The 19408-nt window shown below is 37.1% G+C and overlaps 1 protein-coding gene across 10 annotated transcripts in view; it reads right to left on the bottom strand.

The window, feature by feature from the left end:
* VPS13B (vacuolar protein sorting 13 homolog B) overlaps positions 1 to 19408 on the bottom strand; it is a 491200-nt gene that overhangs the window by 157517 nt on the left and 314275 nt on the right. For all 10 annotated transcript variants that reach the window (XM_074885247.1, XM_074885238.1, XM_074885283.1 and 7 more), the window contains 3 exons: positions 14281 to 14484; positions 4731 to 4857; positions 2900 to 3043 (listed from right to left, as the gene is read on the bottom strand). In XM_074885247.1, coding sequence (XP_074741348.1) covers positions 2900 to 3043; positions 4731 to 4857; positions 14281 to 14484 — 475 coding nt within the window. The remainder of the gene's footprint in view (positions 1 to 2899; positions 3044 to 4730; positions 4858 to 14280; positions 14485 to 19408) is intronic.

The raw sequence follows: 19408 nt of genomic DNA, 5'->3' as shown, positions 1-19408 counted from the left end.
CATTAACAACAAAAGGAGGATTACGGAAAATCTCCCTCATTTATTGGATGCAGAGGGAAACAGTAACAAAGGCTGAGGAAAAGGTTGAGGTGCTCAATGCCTACTTTGCCTCAGTCTTTAGCAGTGGAACTGGCTGTTCCCTGGACACCCAGCCTCATGAGCTGGGAGATGGGGAGGGGAAGCAGAATGAGGTCATCACAACTAAAGAGGAAGTGGTCAGAGACTTGCTACACCGCTTGGATGCACACAAGTCTGTGGGACCAGATGGATTACACCCAAGGGTGCTGAAAGAGTTGGCAGATGTGCTTGCCAAGCCGCTTTCCATGATTTACCTGAAGTCATGGCTAACTGGGCAGGTCCCATTGGACTGGAGGGTGGCAAATGTGACACCCATCTACAAGAAAGGCAGAAAGGAGGATCTGGGAAACTATAGACCTGTCAGTCTAACCTTGGTACCAGGGAAGGTCATGGAGCAGGTCATCTCAAGTGCCATTACAAGTCATATAATGGACAACCAGGGGATCAGGCCTAGTCAGCATGGGTTTATGAAAGGCAGGTCCTGCCTGACAAACCTGATCTCCTTCTGTGACAAGATGACCCCACTATTGGATGAGGGAAAAGCTGTGGATATCGTCTACCTGGATTTTCAAAAAGCATTTGACACAGTTCCCCATAGAATTCTCATAGAAAAACTGGCTGCTTATGGCCTGGATGAGCGAACGGTCCGCTGGGTCAAGCACTGGCTGGATGGACGGTCCCAGAGAGTGGTGGTCAATTCAGCTAAATCCAGCTGGCAGCCAGTCACAAGTGGTGTTCCTCAGGGCTCGGTGTTGGGACCATTTCTGTTTAACATCTTTATTGATGATCTTGATAAGGACATAGAGTGTATCATCAGTAAGTTCACAGATGACACCAAGTTAAGCGGGAGTGTCGATCTGCATGAAGATAGGGAGGCTCTACAGAGAGACTTGGATAGATTGGATCAGTGGGCCAACGTTAACGGGATGACCTTCAACAAGGCCAAGTGCCAGGTCCTGCACTTGGGCCACAACAACCCCATGCATCGCTACAGGCTTGGGGAGGTGTGGCTGGAGAGCTGTCTGGAAGAGAAGGATCTGGGAGTTCTAACTGACAAGCAGCTGAACATGAGCCAGCAGTGTGCCCGGGTGGCCAAGAAAGCCAACAGCATCCTGGCTTGTATTAGAAAGAGTGTGACCACCAGAAGTAGGGAGGTGATAGTCCCCCTGTACTCTGCACTGGTGAGGCCACACCGTGAGTATTGTGTCCAGTTTTGGGCACCTCAATACAAGACAGATATTGGGGTGCTGGAGCGAGTGCAGAGGAAGGCAATGAAGCTGGTGAAGGGCCTGGAGAACAAATCCTATGAGGAGCGATTGAAGGAGCTGGGACTGTTTAGTTTGAGGAAGAGAAGGCTGAGGGGAGACCTCATCACTCTCTACAGCTACCTGAAAGGACATTGTAGAGAGGTTGGTGCTGATCTCTTCTCACAGGTGATTAGTGACAGAACAAGGGGGGAACGGCTTTAAACTGCAACAGGGGAGGTTTAGACTGGACATTAGGAAAAAACTTTTCACAGAAAGAGTGGTTAAACAGTGGAATAGGCTGTCCAGGGAGGTGGTGGAGTCACCATCCCTGGATGTGTTTAAGGGTCGTTTGGATGAGATGTTGGGGGATATGGTGTAGGGGAGAACTTTGTAGAGTAGGGCTGATGGTTGGACTCGATGATCCCAAGGGTCTTTTCCAACCCTTAATGATTCTGTGATTCTGTGATGCCTAGATTAGCAGATATAAACAACTTCTGGCATTCTGACAGGGTGAGAATAGAGGAATGTAAGTAGTTTGCCTGCTCTAGAGCATTCCTTGCTTCCACCCAGACTCAGATGAATCTGTGAGATTCAGGAAAGGAAGGAGAAAAGTTTCTTCAGGTCTCCCATTAGCCAGATTCTTGGAAAGGAATAGTTGATTGTGTCTTGCTCTTTAACTCTCTCCCTAACTCTTATTCTTTGCAAAGATTTCTCAATGGGTCCAACAGCCATTCCAGTGAAATTAGTGCCTTGTCACATATTAATTTCTACTGTCTTAAAGATGCTGTCAGGCTGACTAGATTCCTGGGTTTGAAGATAAGAGATACATATTTTTTTCTTAGGGCAAAGGTGTCACTTTCATTTCTAATTTTTTTGGATCAACCCAGAAGTTTAATAATTTAAACTTGCAAGTCTGTCACAGTTAGTGACTGGTCAATGTAAACTGAGGTATCAGCTTCCAGAAATAAAGAAGAATGACAAAATTGAGATGGTTGTTGAACACTGTAAGATTCCAGAAAAAAGGAGAGATTAATTGTTCAGAAGGTGAAAGACCCTTCATGATGTACCCATCACCATTCTTACTGAAGAAGTATGAGAATATTCAGAGGTGGATTGAATCTTAGGGACTTGAGTGAAGATGGTTAATGTGAGTAGTGGTTAACAGGCACAGAGAAAATTTTATAGTTTACTGGCTTTAGCGAAGCACAGGTAGCATGTGAACTCATCAGAAGATGCCAAAGCCTCAATAAAAGTTAAAGTTAAATGCCAAATAACCTCAAAAAACTACTTCAAAATTGATTTCCTTCGTCATTTACATAAGATAATTCTCCTCATACATAAGACGTTGCAGAACCACCATAGTCTAATTTACTGAATAATATTTTTGTTGAAATAACACTCATCCTATTGTTAGAACAACATTAGAATGCATTTTAAAGCTGACCAAACAATAAAAAACCATGTATTTAATTTACTTACATAATTTTGTCTAGATGATGCAAATACCTGATCAGAGCTACAGTATTCTAAAAAAAAAAACCAAAAACCCAGCTGCAAACCAGGGAAAAACCTACCTCAGTGGTGCTACTTGAAGGTTCCAGTCCAACCATATTGGCTTGTACCAGCTGCTGAAGAAGTTGTACTTGAGCCACACTGAGGAAGAAATCCAGGTTTGTTGTCACATTCACCTCCAAAGAATGACCACACACCAAAATTTCCTGTGGAGAAATTAAAGGAAAATACTAGATAACAGCTACCGGGGAAATGATTTTCAGCTTCTATATAACTGTATTGTGATTCTCTGCTGTAGTCAATGCTTCAACATTGTATATAGTATTAATACAGTCTTTTCAGGAAAAAGTGGTGTCTCAGACTTCTACACAAGGATGTGGCTTATTCTTTGCTTTGCTTTCAACAGCATAACTATTAAGACAAATTTTGCAAGAAAAGCATCTCGTGTGAGATCTTGTTACCATCTCTTGGTAGTATCGAACAGTGGACTGTCAGATTATGGTTTTTATTTCCTTGGCAATGACTCCAATTCTCCTTTCTTTCCAAGAAAAGGATGTAATTTTTTTTTATAAACAAACTCTGCTTGATTTATAATGAAATCATGTGTTGGAACTCACTGATAACCACCCTAATTGGTTTCTCTTTGCCTGTAAACCATTGTTAATGCCTTGGCAAAGTTAGCTGGATGGCCACTGTTGTATTGGTGTTACGTAGCACAAAAAAAAAGCTCTTCACCACTGTTGGCAAATGATGAAGAGATGAAAAACAGAATCAATGCAGAAGGGTTGCTTAAAAAGTAGAAGTACTGCCCCTTCTCATGAGAAGGTTGCACAGTGTTCAAGTTCTTCATAATCTAAACTAGACCTCTCCCTTCATCAGGGAACATCATCTAGACAATAGATAACAAGAATAATGTATGTACAGAAAACACTGAAATTCTTGAACATAAGTATTAGTAAAGCTCAGATTTTTTTTTCTGAGTAACTTCTACACATCTTAGCCAACCCTAAGCTTTCTATTTTTTTTTATATTAAATAATTTTCTATCTGCCCTTGTGATGACCTTTTTTGCAAAATACGAAGCTGTCAATTTTTTCTTTCTATAACCATTAGCTATTCTTTTCCAATAATGTACACCTACTGCACGTTGCAATACACACCTAATACCATTTATGCTCCTGTACCAGTTTTGCTCTTGCCAGAAGGTAGCTGTTATGAGAAATATTCCTTCTGAGCTGACAAAAACTTTCTGATATTTCCCATTCTTAAAATGTTTTAAATTCTTGAGCTACAAACTAATACCAAAAAGTGAGCCAATAACTTTTGTGTGTAACATACTTCACAGACTAATCATTAACAAGCTGACCCACAGGCTGGTAAATGTGTTTGCTAAATCTGGAGTACCTTGAAGAATCCACAGTAATGGTTGGGGAACGGACACTTTGTGCCAATCTGTGGGCTTGAAAATCTGGCTAAAGAACTCAGCTCAACTTTTTTCTTATAGATAGTATTAGATTGCATTTTCAGGCTTCTTTATGAGAAGCTTGTGAATACAATGTTTTGTAATGTTGTACTATAGCACCTCTTCTCAACACTTTTCCATCACAGATCTTTTAAAAATATTGCTGGAAACCATTAAAGAATTCCAATTTACTGAATTGCAAACAGGCTTATTTACCTCTGGACAGGCTGCCTTTAACATTGAATGCTATACACAAATCCTTTCACCAGCAGAGAAAGAATATTTCAGCTAGTGACTAAAACTTTTTTTTTTTTTCAGTTGGTGATCTCTGTATTTGAACACACCTGGACACTTCAAATGGTGGAACAGTAAAATATCAAGATTATTGACCTATTACAAGTTATGCTATTTCTGTTCACATTTTGTACTAACCTCGGGGTGCAAATTCTCTGTAGCATCAATTTTTGTAAAGATAATCGCAGGAGCTGCAGTTATTCGAACTGTGAAATCTGTTAAAATTGGAGTTAAAATTGCTCTCCTTTCCTGATGCCGCCTTATGCTAAAAAAAAAAAAAAGAAAAGAAAGAAATAAAAAAAAGAAATATGAAATTACATTTGAGGGGCAAAACTTCTCATGTTCTTCTTTACATCCAGTATGTAGCACAAAACTGCTTCAATATCAATTTAGCATTTGATTGCTACCTCAAGAAGCATTAAATATCATCATTATATATCATGTTAATTCCAATCCTGAAGGCGGACTTCTACTTTCGTTTAACAGAAAATGTATGTCGTAAGTATTTGATTCTTCAACCTGTCTCCAGGTAGACAAGTTTGACATTGCTTCTCCTATTGTTTAACGAACTATACAAAATCATTTGAAGAAAGATACAAATTTCATTATCAGTATTTTTCAAACTTGCCTGTGGATGCCCTTCGCTTTATGAATAGCTGTCCTAAAGCCTGCATAATATTTGAATTCATGCATTAAAACTCTGTGGTGAAAACATTCTGCACACAACGAAACAACTGACACAAAAATCAAAAACATGAAAAATTGAACTAGCAAATTTCATGAAACTCTAGGGCTTGCACATTGAATTTATAATAACTATTGCCCAAGATGTTTAAGATGCCTTGAAAATGGGGGGATGTCAGTCTTTCTTCATTACTTCTGTCACTGGTTGTTCTTAGTTGGTACCTTTTCATCTAAATGTCAATGTTTGCTTGCCAAGAATATTTGTGCCATTAAACTTGATAATTACATTTGTTTTCCAGCTGGATGATTAGGTGTTTTTTTTTTTTTCCTTTAACCAAACACTAAGCCTAGAGGCACAACTCTGATATAGATGGATCACTAATAGTTTATGACAACACATTCCAAATAGCCAGAATCTTCTGGGTCAGGTCAAATAAACTATTGCCACAAAACGCCATCTGAGAGCCTCTGATCAGGGAAAAAAAATGTAATGAGATCAAGATGGTGTTCAGCCCCTAAAAGAGAATACAGTTCAAATTGCGTGGAGAACCTTTTCCATCAAGATAGTTTTTTTGATAGTTCTTTTTATCTATCATCATTTACAGCAATGCTAAATACCTGCACATCACCAAGGAGAACTCTAAAAATTATCTAAAAGTTATTGGTCCAAGCTAAGTTTCCCTATGCTTACTCAATAGAAAATTATCAACTGTGAAATAATGCAAGTTAAAAGTATACAATAAATTATGCAAATATCTATCACGATATGAAAGCAAAGACCAAACTACACTGCCATATAGAATAAGAAAATAGATCTATGCAGAACTCTTAAGATATATCTGCATGTCAGTTAGGTATCCCTGTATTACCTTTAATTTTGCCATTTCCAGTAATGGAGATGCGGCAGTTTGGACATCAGCATAAATCGCACATGTGAGCCAGACACACAAACTATGCAAGTAGACAATTAGTCCTTACCATCATCTAGAGTTACCTGTGTTAATGCCATTAAACAATATGGTTGTATGCCTATCTATGAAGAAATCTCTGGATTGCATGTGGAATATGTAATCAAATCTCTCGATTAAGAACAGGTATCAATATACACACTCTAGTAAAGGTAATGGTTCTGAAATGGATTCTGTCAAAAAGTGAACAATCTGAAATGCTGATGTTTTGTAGGCCAAGACTTTCCAAAAAGAAATTAAATAGATATCATAATGTTACTGTAATTCAGTCAACTTCAAAAGATTCAAAATCCATAGATGCCAATTTACTGCTTAGACTGTTTTGATTTTGATGCTTCAAATTCTACTAAAAATTTGCTTAAGTGTCCTCAAAACATGTAGAAAGCATGGCGACCTATAAGGGAATATAGACTGTCAGATGTGAGTAGGCATTAGAGCTTTTAAATTTATCTAGGGCAACACTATCCAGAAGTTAACAGCAGATGCTACAGAACACAGAGGCAGTATTTACTGAGTACAAGTCTAATAAATTTTTGCTTCAAATGACCTTTACAAACACTGCTGAGCAGGCTGCACACTACTGTAAGTATGCAGTATACTTAAGAGCAAGCCAATTAGTGAGTGTGAGAAAACTACCATCTTAATTCAAAGCTTTAACATTTTGGTCAGCTGTAGCTCTGCTGATCTCTAATGATGGTTTTTAAAGCAAGATTAGTCTAATTAGATCCCCAAATTAAAAAGCAGACCCATTCACAGTTAGTGTACATCTTCAACTGAGAAAATGGTCTTAGATTTGGCCAGTTCTCCCCCTGCCATCACCTTCATTTTAAATTTAAACCAGATGGCTTTCTACCCAATTCCTATTTCCCCTTCTCAATAGAATGAGAAAGAAATGCCTTTGTTTTTGGGGAAAATGAAAGAGCTAAGTAGTAGAACAACTCTAAGAAAGAACACACAGCTATACATTAGAAAACTTCCACTTGAAGGGGCATAAAAATGCTAGTAAGTATGATTTTAATATATGAAACAGAGCTGTAAAAGCGAGTTATTTGTTGAACCCCAAACCCACAACTGGCTCTCTTCAATCATTGTTCAAATTATTTTTCAGCTCATACATATTCCCATTTCTTAATTTTCAAATGTTATTCTATTAGATACCCAGTACACTGCATCTTAAAGAACTTTTTTGGTAATATAGATTGATTGCTGATGTATTTTATTTAAAATCATCCTTATGTGGTATCCCTGTCCTTCTCTACTTACTTCTTTCCACATTTCTAGTTGGTGAATTTGAAGCTCAGCCAAATCAAGTATTAGCAAAATAATTGTAAGTACAAACAGAAGGCAAACAGAGCACAGTAAATAATGAAGGGAGAGGATATGAGAAAGAGCACAATAGGAACAAAGAAACAAATTCCACTTTGAATTATTAAGTCTTCCACACTGCACCTAAGTGCACCGTTAACTTAACACAGGTGTACGCCACATGAGCTTATGAAAAAACTTGATTGTGAAGAGCGTAATGATGGCTCTATGTCTGCAGCACATTCATTCCATGGTTCATTTATGCATCTGTTATATATTTGTCTTGGAAAAAAAACAGAAGAGCTTTTAGAGATGTTAAAGCAGTTGATCATCTACACTTAAAAGTACAGCACATTTGAAAGACCATATGCTAACGCAAAGCAACAAGGCAGCAAAGCAGTTGTGATAAGGCCTGAAGGTGCCTTTTACTCAGTGCTTAATTTGGGCTGTATCTGCACGATAACATGAACTCTGGTTATGGACCAAAGATCCAAATTGTAAAATCACAAGATGAAAACAGTCTCTGTCCTCAGAGGCTTACAATTTAAGTATAAGAAAAAACACACCTGCAGACAGAGAAGTAAAAGGAAACAACTAACAGCACTATAGGTAATGATATCCATACAGTGGCAACTTGGAAGCTGTCTTATGCGTTTTGATATTACAGTATAATAGAAATGAATTTTTTTGGAAGGACTTGGAAGAAGACATGGCAATAACTTTGTGAATGTTCACAGGAAATGCCTTTAGGCAACATGTAGGTTAGCCTAGGAGTGAGCAAGAAAACTTCTTTGAAAACTGCTTCTTTGAAAACTAAATGCGGCAGCCCTGGTAGCTGGTATGATGAGCTCTGATGAGCAATGAGTGTAGATGCGTCGAGGTAAATGAAAGAAGACATGTAAGGGAAAACGGATAGACAGAGGAATCTGAAGTACCTTGAAAGCAAAGACGTATCTAATGATTAATATGACAAAAAATGTGGGAAGGAGAAAAAAAAATTGAAGAACAGAATTTTGTAATCAAAGCAACATTTGATTACATCAAATCAAATCATCAGTATTTGATTACATCCACTCAGAAGCACGTTGAATTTATACAAGGAGGAAGGACTGCCAAAGAGATGATGTTGCACTCATTAAGGAGGTGTGATGATGTGAGACTGGATAAGCTGTGAAAATGCACAAGGAGGACTGTAACTTGGCCTTCTTATGTGGAAAAAACTAATCGAAACAAACAGAAAATACTGGCCAGTAAAAGGGAAACATAACCTAGAAGTGAAACTTGGAAATGTTTGCCTTATTCTTAATTATACTTTTTTTCTTAATAATACCTTACTGAATATAGACTTTGAGCCCTTATATACTTAAAAAATATATAGGTCAGGAAGAAACTCATATACATTCAATACATGAACAACAATCAAGAGCTCATTTATGCCATGTAAATTTACTATCTACAGAAAAGCAAAAAAGCCAAGTATTAGCATGAAATAGGCCATATAATCAAAAAGTGTTCTCTGGTAGTGTGAGGCACACAAAATCAAAGATGTTACATTGGTTAGCATGCTAATTTAAGATTTATGAAGGATTTTTGCAGGTTTCCCATTGTATAAATCAGTTAATCCCTGATCCACAAATGTATTAGGATATCTACTGACATCATCATGCCTCCGACCACCATCTCCCAGTGGGCAGAACAGTTCACATCCTTTCAGCTCTCTGAGGTGTTGCAAAGACACATTGCGAGACAGTGAAATAGCATGGCAACATTTTGAGGACTACCTAATGACCAAAATTAGACAATGAACAAACATACACCATCTGGCTGTACAGCATTACTATTATTATATAATTATGCCTCAGTAAAGCTAATTTTAATCTTATTAAGAATGCCGTGCAAGACTACTTTTCTGTGGATTAATAAAGAAAATACTCCATCTTATTGAGTAAGGCTTTGTACAGTATGACTACGACTTCAGGTACAATAAACACAGCAACTGAAAAACAGGACTGAGTATAAATGTACTGCATTTTATTTCAAAAGATTCACAGGGAATGCCTCTACTTCTCTACACATGGATCTACAGATCACTTTTTTCTGGTATTCCTTATTTGAACTTCACAAACTGCACTTCAGGTTTCCAAAAAAGCATGACAATGAAAACTATTTGAAGAAAAATCTGCAGGAACCCTTTCTTAGGATCCTTGCAAAGAAAGAGTGGTATTTTGTTCAGTTTTGTACAACAGATCATTGGTTCCCTGATATACTCAATGAGAGTCGCAGAGAGCTGTTCCAGATGGTGATATGCCAAGGACAAAACTGTAATGCAGTATATTGCCACACTCAATTCATTACCACACAGAGAAGTAATGCTTTTAAGCTCAATTATTTTTTTTTTTTTAAACAGAGTTTATTCAGGCTGCAGGAAGTAGAAGTTGCTGCTGGGAGCTGTAGAAGGATTGCATAGGGACGGGGGCGAGGCCTCAAGAGAGGATATATTTCTTTATTTCCTTCAGGGCTGTTTTTTTTTCCATTGAGAGGAGGGAGAGGGAGGAGGAGATCTGCAAGCTGAAAAAGCAGTTTTCAATCAAGAAAACTTCTTTTGGTTAAGTACTCCCAGTTCCCCACATGCTGTTTGGTAAAGGGAATAAATGTGGACAGGTTTCATTTGTACATAACCTTATTAGAACTGTCTGACTGTTTCCAGTATTCTTTTTATATATTACACCATTAGGGAGCTTTTTATAACATCTACAGTGAAGTATAAACATTTCATAATGGAAGGAGTTATGATCCCTGATCCTCAGTACAGCACAGCATTTGGATGTTTTTTTCTGAGAGACAGCATCCACCCTATCAGAGTGCTCCAGTTCTCCCATCCTTATTGAAGCGACCTGTGGAGGCACAGGAAGCATCACACCAGCACTTCACAATAGGCCTTCTTGAAGAATTTTACACTAAAAACCTTGAAATATTCAACACTTAGTATCAAAGCAAGACTGCTTGCTTTACAAATTACAATGTAAAAGTTTTTTAAAAAATCAAACCAATGAGATATTAAATACTAGAAATATTGAACTCCAGAAAAAGTGGAGAGAAAATTTGAAGGATTTACTTGCTGTGTAGATTGTTAAAGCATTTAAATGATAAATTATGTAAAAATCTTTTAAATATTTGTTTGTATGATATCCACAGATCTTACATTTAAAATTATTTGGTTTTCATGCAGATTTTGAAAACAAGGCCAAATTTTAACCCACTAGACTAAATTACAATATAAACTATTCCAGAATTTTTGCACCTTTAATTTATTTAAAAAAATACAATGATGTTTTTAGAAATGGGAATGGAAAAAAATGGCTGGTATCTATGCTGAAATTTTCTGTAAAGTAACTGTATGAAATACTTGGCTGTAGGCTGGATTCTATACTGTACCACATAGCACCTAAGAATTAAAAAAAATGAAGGAAACATCTCAAAAAAGAATCTTAAAACTCAGTGAACCTAATACACCCTAACACTGGGTCTAAACCATAAGTAAAAACAAATAGAAGTATATTAAAACCAAACAAAGAAATTAACCCTAAAATAACTCAGTAAAAATCATTCATTATTTTCCAGGTTAAACATGTCTAAGAAATTTAAAGAATTAAAGAAAAAATGGTATCACAAATAGGTCAAAGAATAAAGCTTCTATGGTAGCTGCAGGAAATCTTAAGATAAACTTCACCCCGAAAACACTAAGTACCATGTAAAACACCATGCAGACACCCTCTTGGTGCATGCTGGAAATATCTCAGCGGATGGTAGAGTTCAGTGCAGGTTCTTCCAATTGTCAGCACACCACTTCCACAGATCATAAAATAAACCCAGATGCAGAAAAACTGACTGCCAACTAAAAAGCAAAAATATGAACATCCTGAAAAAGACTGTAGTAAATGTGTAAAATTTTAAGCCAAAAGGACAAGAAAACACTCATACCAACTTCCTCTTTAAACAAATTCAAGCTGGAATTAAAATACTATATTGCATGCCCGATAGGAAAAGCCAATGTATTTAATTACAACTGATTTAAATTAAAACCCAAGTAGAAGTTTCATTCAAAAGCAATTTCAAAACAAATATACTTATTTGTCAAATATATTATAATAAAATTTTATTTTGAAAGTCTGCTGAGAAAAAGAAGCATGTCCAAGCAGTTATAAAAAAACCCAGATAACTCAGATGATCTGTAATAGCTGCATCCCTTATTCTTACTTTAATAGTTTTTCAGGAATCCCACCAAATTTCCTATCCAAATCTATAGCCGTAAAGCTCAGAACAAAGCGTGATGGCCATATGATTTCAGTTACCAATGGGAGGGAAAAGGGAAGCCAATCCTTCCGTGGCAGTTTTTGCTGTATTAGCTTAACTTGCGAATTGACCAGAAGTCCTCTGGTGATGAATGCCATTTTGTCTTTCAAGAAATGTCAGTGGCCCTACGTTGTTTTCTGAGAAAGAACTTCATGGGCAACTTGTCCAACACCAAGGTCCAACTAGAAGGTTATACACATCTTTTCCAAGGCTAAGAATGCAAAAGAAAAATTGTCTTTGGAATTATATTAGTTAAAAAAATATGTTGTTAAAAGACAGGGAAGAACCAGGTGATCTTATAAACGAAGAACAGATACTGTGCTTAAATTTTTATCTGTACTCCTGTCATTCCTTATGGTTTTATCATTAATTTGGTTAGATCTGCTTTTCCTGCCCTCTATTTTTCAGTGATAAACTGGAACTTATTCTTGATCACATCTTTTCCCTGCACGCACTCCTCCGGAGCGAGCTTATTTGCTCTCTTGGTCTTTCATCAATACATCACTTACAAAGGTCAGCCTGCGTGCCATCATCATGGGGGAGGAGTGGCTGGAAAGCTGCCAGTCAGAGAGAGACCTGGGGGTGTTGATTGACAGCCGGCTGAACATGAGCCAGCAGTGTGCCCAGGTGGCCAAGAAGGCCAATGGCATCCTGGCTTGTATCAGAAACAGCGTGGCCAGCAGGGACAGGGAAGTGATCTTACCCCTGTACTTGGCACTGGTGAGGCCGCACCTCGATTCCTGTGTTCAGTTTTGGGCCCCTCACTACAAAAAGGACATTGAATTACTCGAGCGTGTCCGGAGAAGGGCAACGAAGCTGGTGAAGGGTCTGGAGCACATGTCGTACGAGGAGCGGCTGAGGGAACTGGGGTTGTTTAGTCTGGAGAAGAGAAGGCTGAGGGGAGACCTCATCGCCCTCTACAACTACCTGAAAGGAGGTTGCAGAGAGCTGAGGATGAGTCTCTTTAACCAAGTAACAAGCGATAGGACAAGAGGTAATGGCCTCAAATTGCGCCAGGGAAGGTTTAGACTGGATATTAGGAAGCATTTCTTTACAGAACGGGTTGTTAGGCGTTGGAATGGGCTGCCCAGGGAGGTGGTGGAGTCCCCATCCCTGGAGGTGTTCAAGAGGCGGGTTGACATAGCGCTTAGGGATATGGTGTAGTTGGGATCTGTCAGTGCTAGGTTAACAGTTGGACTAGATGATCTTCAAGGTCCTTTCCAAACTAGATGATTCTGTGATTCTGTGATCATGTAGCTTCTTTTGCTACAGCTTGCCTCACTTTAAGAGAAATCTCTGAAAAAAATCTCATCTGCCCTTTTTTTGAAAATTAAACCAGCAATAGTTCAATTTTTGTCTGTCTTTATTATTCTGCCTGTTTTTCTACATCACTTTTAGGAACTCAACTCTCAATTCAGATAGGAATCTTATCTTAGGAACCATAAAACTATGAGTGCATTTCATAAAAATTGGATTGTTTTTGCATGAATTAGATATAAAGGACTTTAAAATGAAAATATATAAATAAATGTGTGGGCAAAGAGGCATCTTCTAGCAGAAATGCTTCTAAATCCACAAAACGACTTTTGAAAGCTTCTTCTTGGCCATCAGACCTTATTCTTGTCAGTTTGAAAAGAGAACTCTGACTGCTACACAGTCTATAAAAATTTAGTTTTAAATCACCTATATGAATTTTTAAGTATAAAGTATATTAAAACTAAAATTAGAATTTCAAATTTTCACACATTACAGATTTAAAACCCCTATTTTATATTGGAAAACTTTAAAATTTAAAGTAGCACGCAAGTGCATGCATGCTTTATCTTTCAACCGTGTTTAACTAGAGGGTGGGGCTTTGCATGTGCTATCTTGCAATACACAATAAGGGAGACTCAGTTGAAATATCTCATTCTCAAAATTCATCTGGTTTTAGTTACAGAAGTGCAGAAACCAGTTCAGAACCAATAGGAAATGTTCTACTTCATCCTCCTCTACCTTAGAAATGTCTAAGCTGGTTTTACTCAAGCTTTGTAAAAATACAAACAAAAGTAGTTTAAAAAAATCAAAACAAAACACAGACAAAACAAAACCTCCCATTGCTCAAAGACTGAGAAGCTGAAGTCTCAGCCCTGGAGTTATTTTTACGGACATACAGTAAGCCACTCAGAAGAGCTTATAATGGAAACTAGACAGTAACTACAGTGTAACAATAATAGTAATCTGCATTTCAAATCCATCATCCAAAACTCCATGGAAATGTGGTTGTAATGTAAAGCAAAAACAATACAAAATTATTTGATTCAGATATACTGTGAATGATATCTGCAGTGTTTGTGCTATGTAATTCTAGAAAAGAGTAAGTTAAAAAAACTTCCTACCTACTGGCCATGTTCCATTCAAGTGCTGGATTTTGAGAATTTCTTTCACTCTCTGTCAAAACCCCTCCTTTTCCATTTTCCTTCTCAGGTTTCAACTGATTCCAATGAGCAGTACCAACGTTTATAGACTGAAGATCTATTTGATATTGTCTGTCTTCAACCTCTGATCCAGGGTCTCGAAGTATTCCTAGATTCAGTGCTCTCCTGTAATGCCAAAGAAAATAAAACAAAAACAACAGCAACAAAGGTCAAAATCAGACCAATTTAGTATTAATTAAGATACAAAACTAAGAAAATTAAGGTATCAATTTTGCCATTCTTGATTACAGCTAAGCATTATTTTAAGTTCAGACCTTCAGAAGTATCCAGCTGCCTCTTTCCTATGGAATATAAATATATATTCCAAGATTTAACCAGATCCACCAAAGGTGATATGAGATCAATCCATTGACTTCAGCGCACTTTCAATCAGGTCCATATGAGCAGCCTTATGGGGATGCAGGACTAATTCATATCTACTCAATAGATAAAGGATGTCACATGGAAGTCCTCCAAAAGAACAGCTATGTATCAATATTACGAACAACTTTATTGTGAGACAATCGTTCCATTGTTCAAATTTATCAAATAATAAAAATTATGATGGAAAACCAGTATTTTTAACATGGAATTTCAGTACAATGCTTTGTTACTAATTCTGACAAGTGAGAAAAAGCATTTTTGAGTGAACCACATTATTTGTGGATTCTGCTAAATTCTGCTACATTAGATTTTATGAAATATTTCAATCTTTAGCTGAGCTTGGGAAACAGTCACACTCAACTTCAACAAAACATTCAAGAGCTATTGGATGAGTGGAGGCTACTGAGACCATGAGGATTTACCAGTGACCAGTATCAGAGGAGTCTCCTACCACCATTTGTCTTCTGCCAATGAGCACTAGTAAATCTTCCAAAAAAATTATCTTGCCCTTTCTCACTGGGAATGATATAGCTTTATGTGCACTACTCATTCAATGTTATAATAAAAATGCACAACTGAACTTATTACTGTTTTTCAAACCAAGCCAGTATACAGAGCAAGGGGATCTTAACCTTTTTTTTGCTTTAAATCTATGATCACATCAAATTGTAGTCTATTTTTATTGATTTATCTGAGTTGAAGTTTCTTAACTCCCATCCAACCTACTGTTCCATTCTACGTTGTTGGTTTATGCCCATCATTATTTAGTATATAACAGCTGTCTCCACAGAGAACTTAATAATACTGCAATTTGTTTAACCATTTATGCTAACAATCTAAATATAAATAAGGATTAAAGCAGCACATCTCAACCTGTGATGCACACACTACATGTAATCTGTAAGTATAGGTATGCAACCTGTACGTATGCAACCTATTTCAAAGTGCAATCCCAATGCTGCCCAAATCCAAACACAGTTGAAACTGCTAATACCATTGCCATTGTCACCAATGGAGTATGTTAGCAATTAAGAAAATTAAGTAATTAATCACATCTACCCACAGAGGCATGTAAATGGCAGGAAAGCTGTTTTGATCAAGTCATTCCTGGTGAGACAGTGTGACAGCATTATTCAGTAGCCCTATAACTTTCCTAAATGCTTAGCAGGAATACATTGAAAATCTGTTATGTCAGTAGTGGTATTTCAAAATTAAATGTGGTTTCTTAGAACTCAAGAATGTGTTTGTCAACTTTCCACATAGAGAAATCTAACCACAACAACTGTGTCTTTTATTACTCCTTCTAGGCGTTATTTCATCAATATGAATGCATTTCTGGGTTTTGGGGGTGTTGTTTTTTTTTTTTTTTAAAAACCCCATGGTAGATTACTGTATGACCCAGTGTCTATTTACATACTTTGTCTAATTCAAGTAAATATTGGAAGATGTTTTGTGAAATAGTACTTAAAATAAAGCACCAAATTACATATTTTATGAAATCCACTTAAGTATATAAAATACAGAATATGATACTAATTTCACCTGCATAATGAATTCTTCTCTCTGTAGTTCACAGTAAAGAGTATTTTTCATTCATTCTTTTTTGAGCAGCTTGATAACTTGCATTAAGCTGCACCTAGCACTATATTCCTTAGGCTCATTCAGCACCACCATGGCCTTGTGAACCAAATTCCTAGAGCAAAACATGGCTGTATGCACCCATCTGAAACTCCTCATTGTGACAATGGCTTTCTTCCCCTTGTAAATTTACTTATTTAAATATAAGACTCTATGAAATCACTCTTTGGCACACATTTTTAGGTGCAGCAAAATACACAGAGGTACTATTCAGACACAAGGTACTAGTGTATTTTACACGTACATTGCTATATTACATATATAATACCAGTGTATTATATATGTACATTGCATTGCTGGTGTAAGATTTGTCCACTGGATCTTTTTTTATTTGATCCAATTAATTCTGTAAAATCTCAAGGACTGGATAATGTTTGTATTGTTTTGGGATATCACAGCCTAATACTTTCATGCTGATATAAAAACTGCATTTTCATTCTGTTCCTACTATTAACAGTCTCTTAGATATAAAACTCTTCTGATCCTTTAGATACACCTCTGAAATTCAAGCAAACAAATTGTGTTTCTATAGATTACCCATTTCAAGAAACATCATGTAAAATACAAGGATTAGTTATTTATGCCTTCAACTAAGCTAATTATTGCTTTCAGAAAATACATCCTGCCAGTTTTATACAAGGATCAAAATACAGCCTTTTCCCAAACAAATTATATACATACAGACATTTACATAAGCACTTATTTCTGGTTTTCCATATCAACTATTTTCCTATGTGCCCAATTTATTAGTTGTATACTTCCTAGGAGGATGAGAAGTAAACAGCAGCAGAATTGGCCTAATCTTAAGCATACATGCTATGTATGAACTCTGCAGCCTTTTTGATTCGGCAGCTTTTGAAATCCTTGCAGCAAATAAAATCAGGGACACAGAGTAAGCCAAATTCATGACTTCTCTAAACGCTGTTTTACCAGCTGAAATGTACTGTACTGTTATGATTTTAATTGCTTTCCCCTTCCGAACACAACTTCACTATCGCATCTGAACCTTTCAGCAGGTGGTGTAGAATACAACAGTTGGTCAATAATACAGTAAGATCATAAGTAACGAAAGACGACCATGAGCATGTAACAGGAAACACAGCTTTCACGATTTTCTTTTTTAAATTGATTTAGTCTGGGTCAGGCTTTTTGTATGTTTATATAAGAAACAGCTCATGTTGAACCAGTTACTACATGCTGCTGAATAGGCATAATTCTGAGACCTACTGTAAAGAAGTTACATCTATTCCGTTATAGCTCATCTGAGATCTACAAAAAGCTAAACAAGCTAGGAAAATGGCTTTTAAAGACTATACATTATGTAATGAGTAAGAAATATTCACAGAATTTACACACAGCAGCTAATATTTGTTAGTACTTACTAGATCTCAGTGTGCACTGATTTCCACTTCCAGGTACAGAGATAACAAACTTATCTATCCAAATTTCAATTATTAAATTGTTATGTCTGCTGGTAAAAGATTCTTCCTATTCTAATTTAAAAAGGAAAGAGACAGTAAGCTTGGAACAATATATACCCTCTATTTTATAGGAGTAAAACCAGGAACCCCTTGTTGGACCCGAAGATAGATGCTATGCAAGAGGACCACTTTATCTTCTGCTTAAGCTTGTGGAATCCCAGCCCAAATGTAGTCTGAAAGCCCATCACCTATGAATGAGATGTGACTGATCTAGTGTAGAAATCACAGCAATATTTATCACTGACCTAATGCTCCTAACTGCCTTTTTCCCAATTCCATCCAATAAAGTTTCCTAACTTATTCTCCTCAACAAGGCTATCAAATGTGTTATACCAAACAGGGGAAATTGAAACAACTGTTTCTTAGGGAAGCAATGGACCACAGCTCCATTTACAGTGAGATGCTATAGATGTTAAGAAGGGCACAGAATGAAAATACGGTAAACCTAGAGCATCAATGGTATGAATACTGGCCTTTGAAAATGCTAAGCTTCTATCAGTAAAACGCCAGACAGGAATCAGCTTTCCAAAGAAAGGCAACTTTTTTTTTTTTTTTTTTTTTTCCTTAGGGACAGTATCTATCTATCTATCTATCTATCTATCTATCTATCTATCTATCTACCTACCTACCTACCTACCTACCTATCTACCTATCACTTGAGCCACTGGGAGAGAAACAGAACTTCCCCTACATCACAGAACATACGTAGACATGATCTTAGAACAGGAATAAAAGAAATCCTGTAGCATGACAGTTCATGATGAAAGACTTCGATCTGCCTAAATTTAGAGAGATTAAAAACATGTATTTGTGAGGAAGACAGAAAGAAGAATAAGAAGGTAAGGAGAAAAAAAAGTAGGGCACAGGAATGGACAGGAGGGAGAAGAAAGTATCAGGGCACTAATGCTGAAATTAAAGAAAAGCATCAGGTAAAATTCTATTATTGCAACAAGAGAGGAGGAGACATCCTTAGGCGAGAAAGGAAGGCCCTGCCACCTGTCCTTAGGGAGATTTATTTGTGGTTTAACAAACACAGTGTTTTATGACTGCCAGGATGTTGGAAATGGTTTGTTTTAGTCTGGGTCAGTAGAGCAGGCTCTCAAATGCTGTCAGCAGTAAACTCCAATTCCCACCGTTTCTGCCTCCTTTCCCCAGGAACTATGCCACATATGACTGGCTTTGCTGGCAGCTGATCTTTCTCCCCTCTCCAGCTCAGCCTCAGAACAACTCAACTATGCCCCATCTCCACACTTGCTGACAGCATACTCTGGACTGGATACCAGCAAATTTTTATTAAATACAAACATAAACTGAGTACAGTAAGGCTCCTTTGTTTAATACTTTACCGATTAGCAAGTGATACTATTTTGTTTACATGTCTATACTCACATCACTTTTCATTTTAACATTTATTTAATCTTCACAGAAATCTGTTTAGCAATGAAAACTACATCGCCCCTGATCTTGTGTTGTGTTCTGTACAGCCAGACACATCAGCATTATCTAGAGAAGACACTACACAGCGAGTGTCCTGTAAGTCAAAGTGG

This window comes from Strix uralensis, chromosome 1 (genome assembly GCF_047716275.1).
Source record: "Strix uralensis isolate ZFMK-TIS-50842 chromosome 1, bStrUra1, whole genome shotgun sequence".
Classification (NCBI taxonomy): domain Eukaryota; kingdom Metazoa; phylum Chordata; class Aves; order Strigiformes; family Strigidae; genus Strix; species Strix uralensis.
Note: the sequence above shows the minus strand (reverse complement) of the source record. Positions and strands in the feature narration are given on the sequence as shown.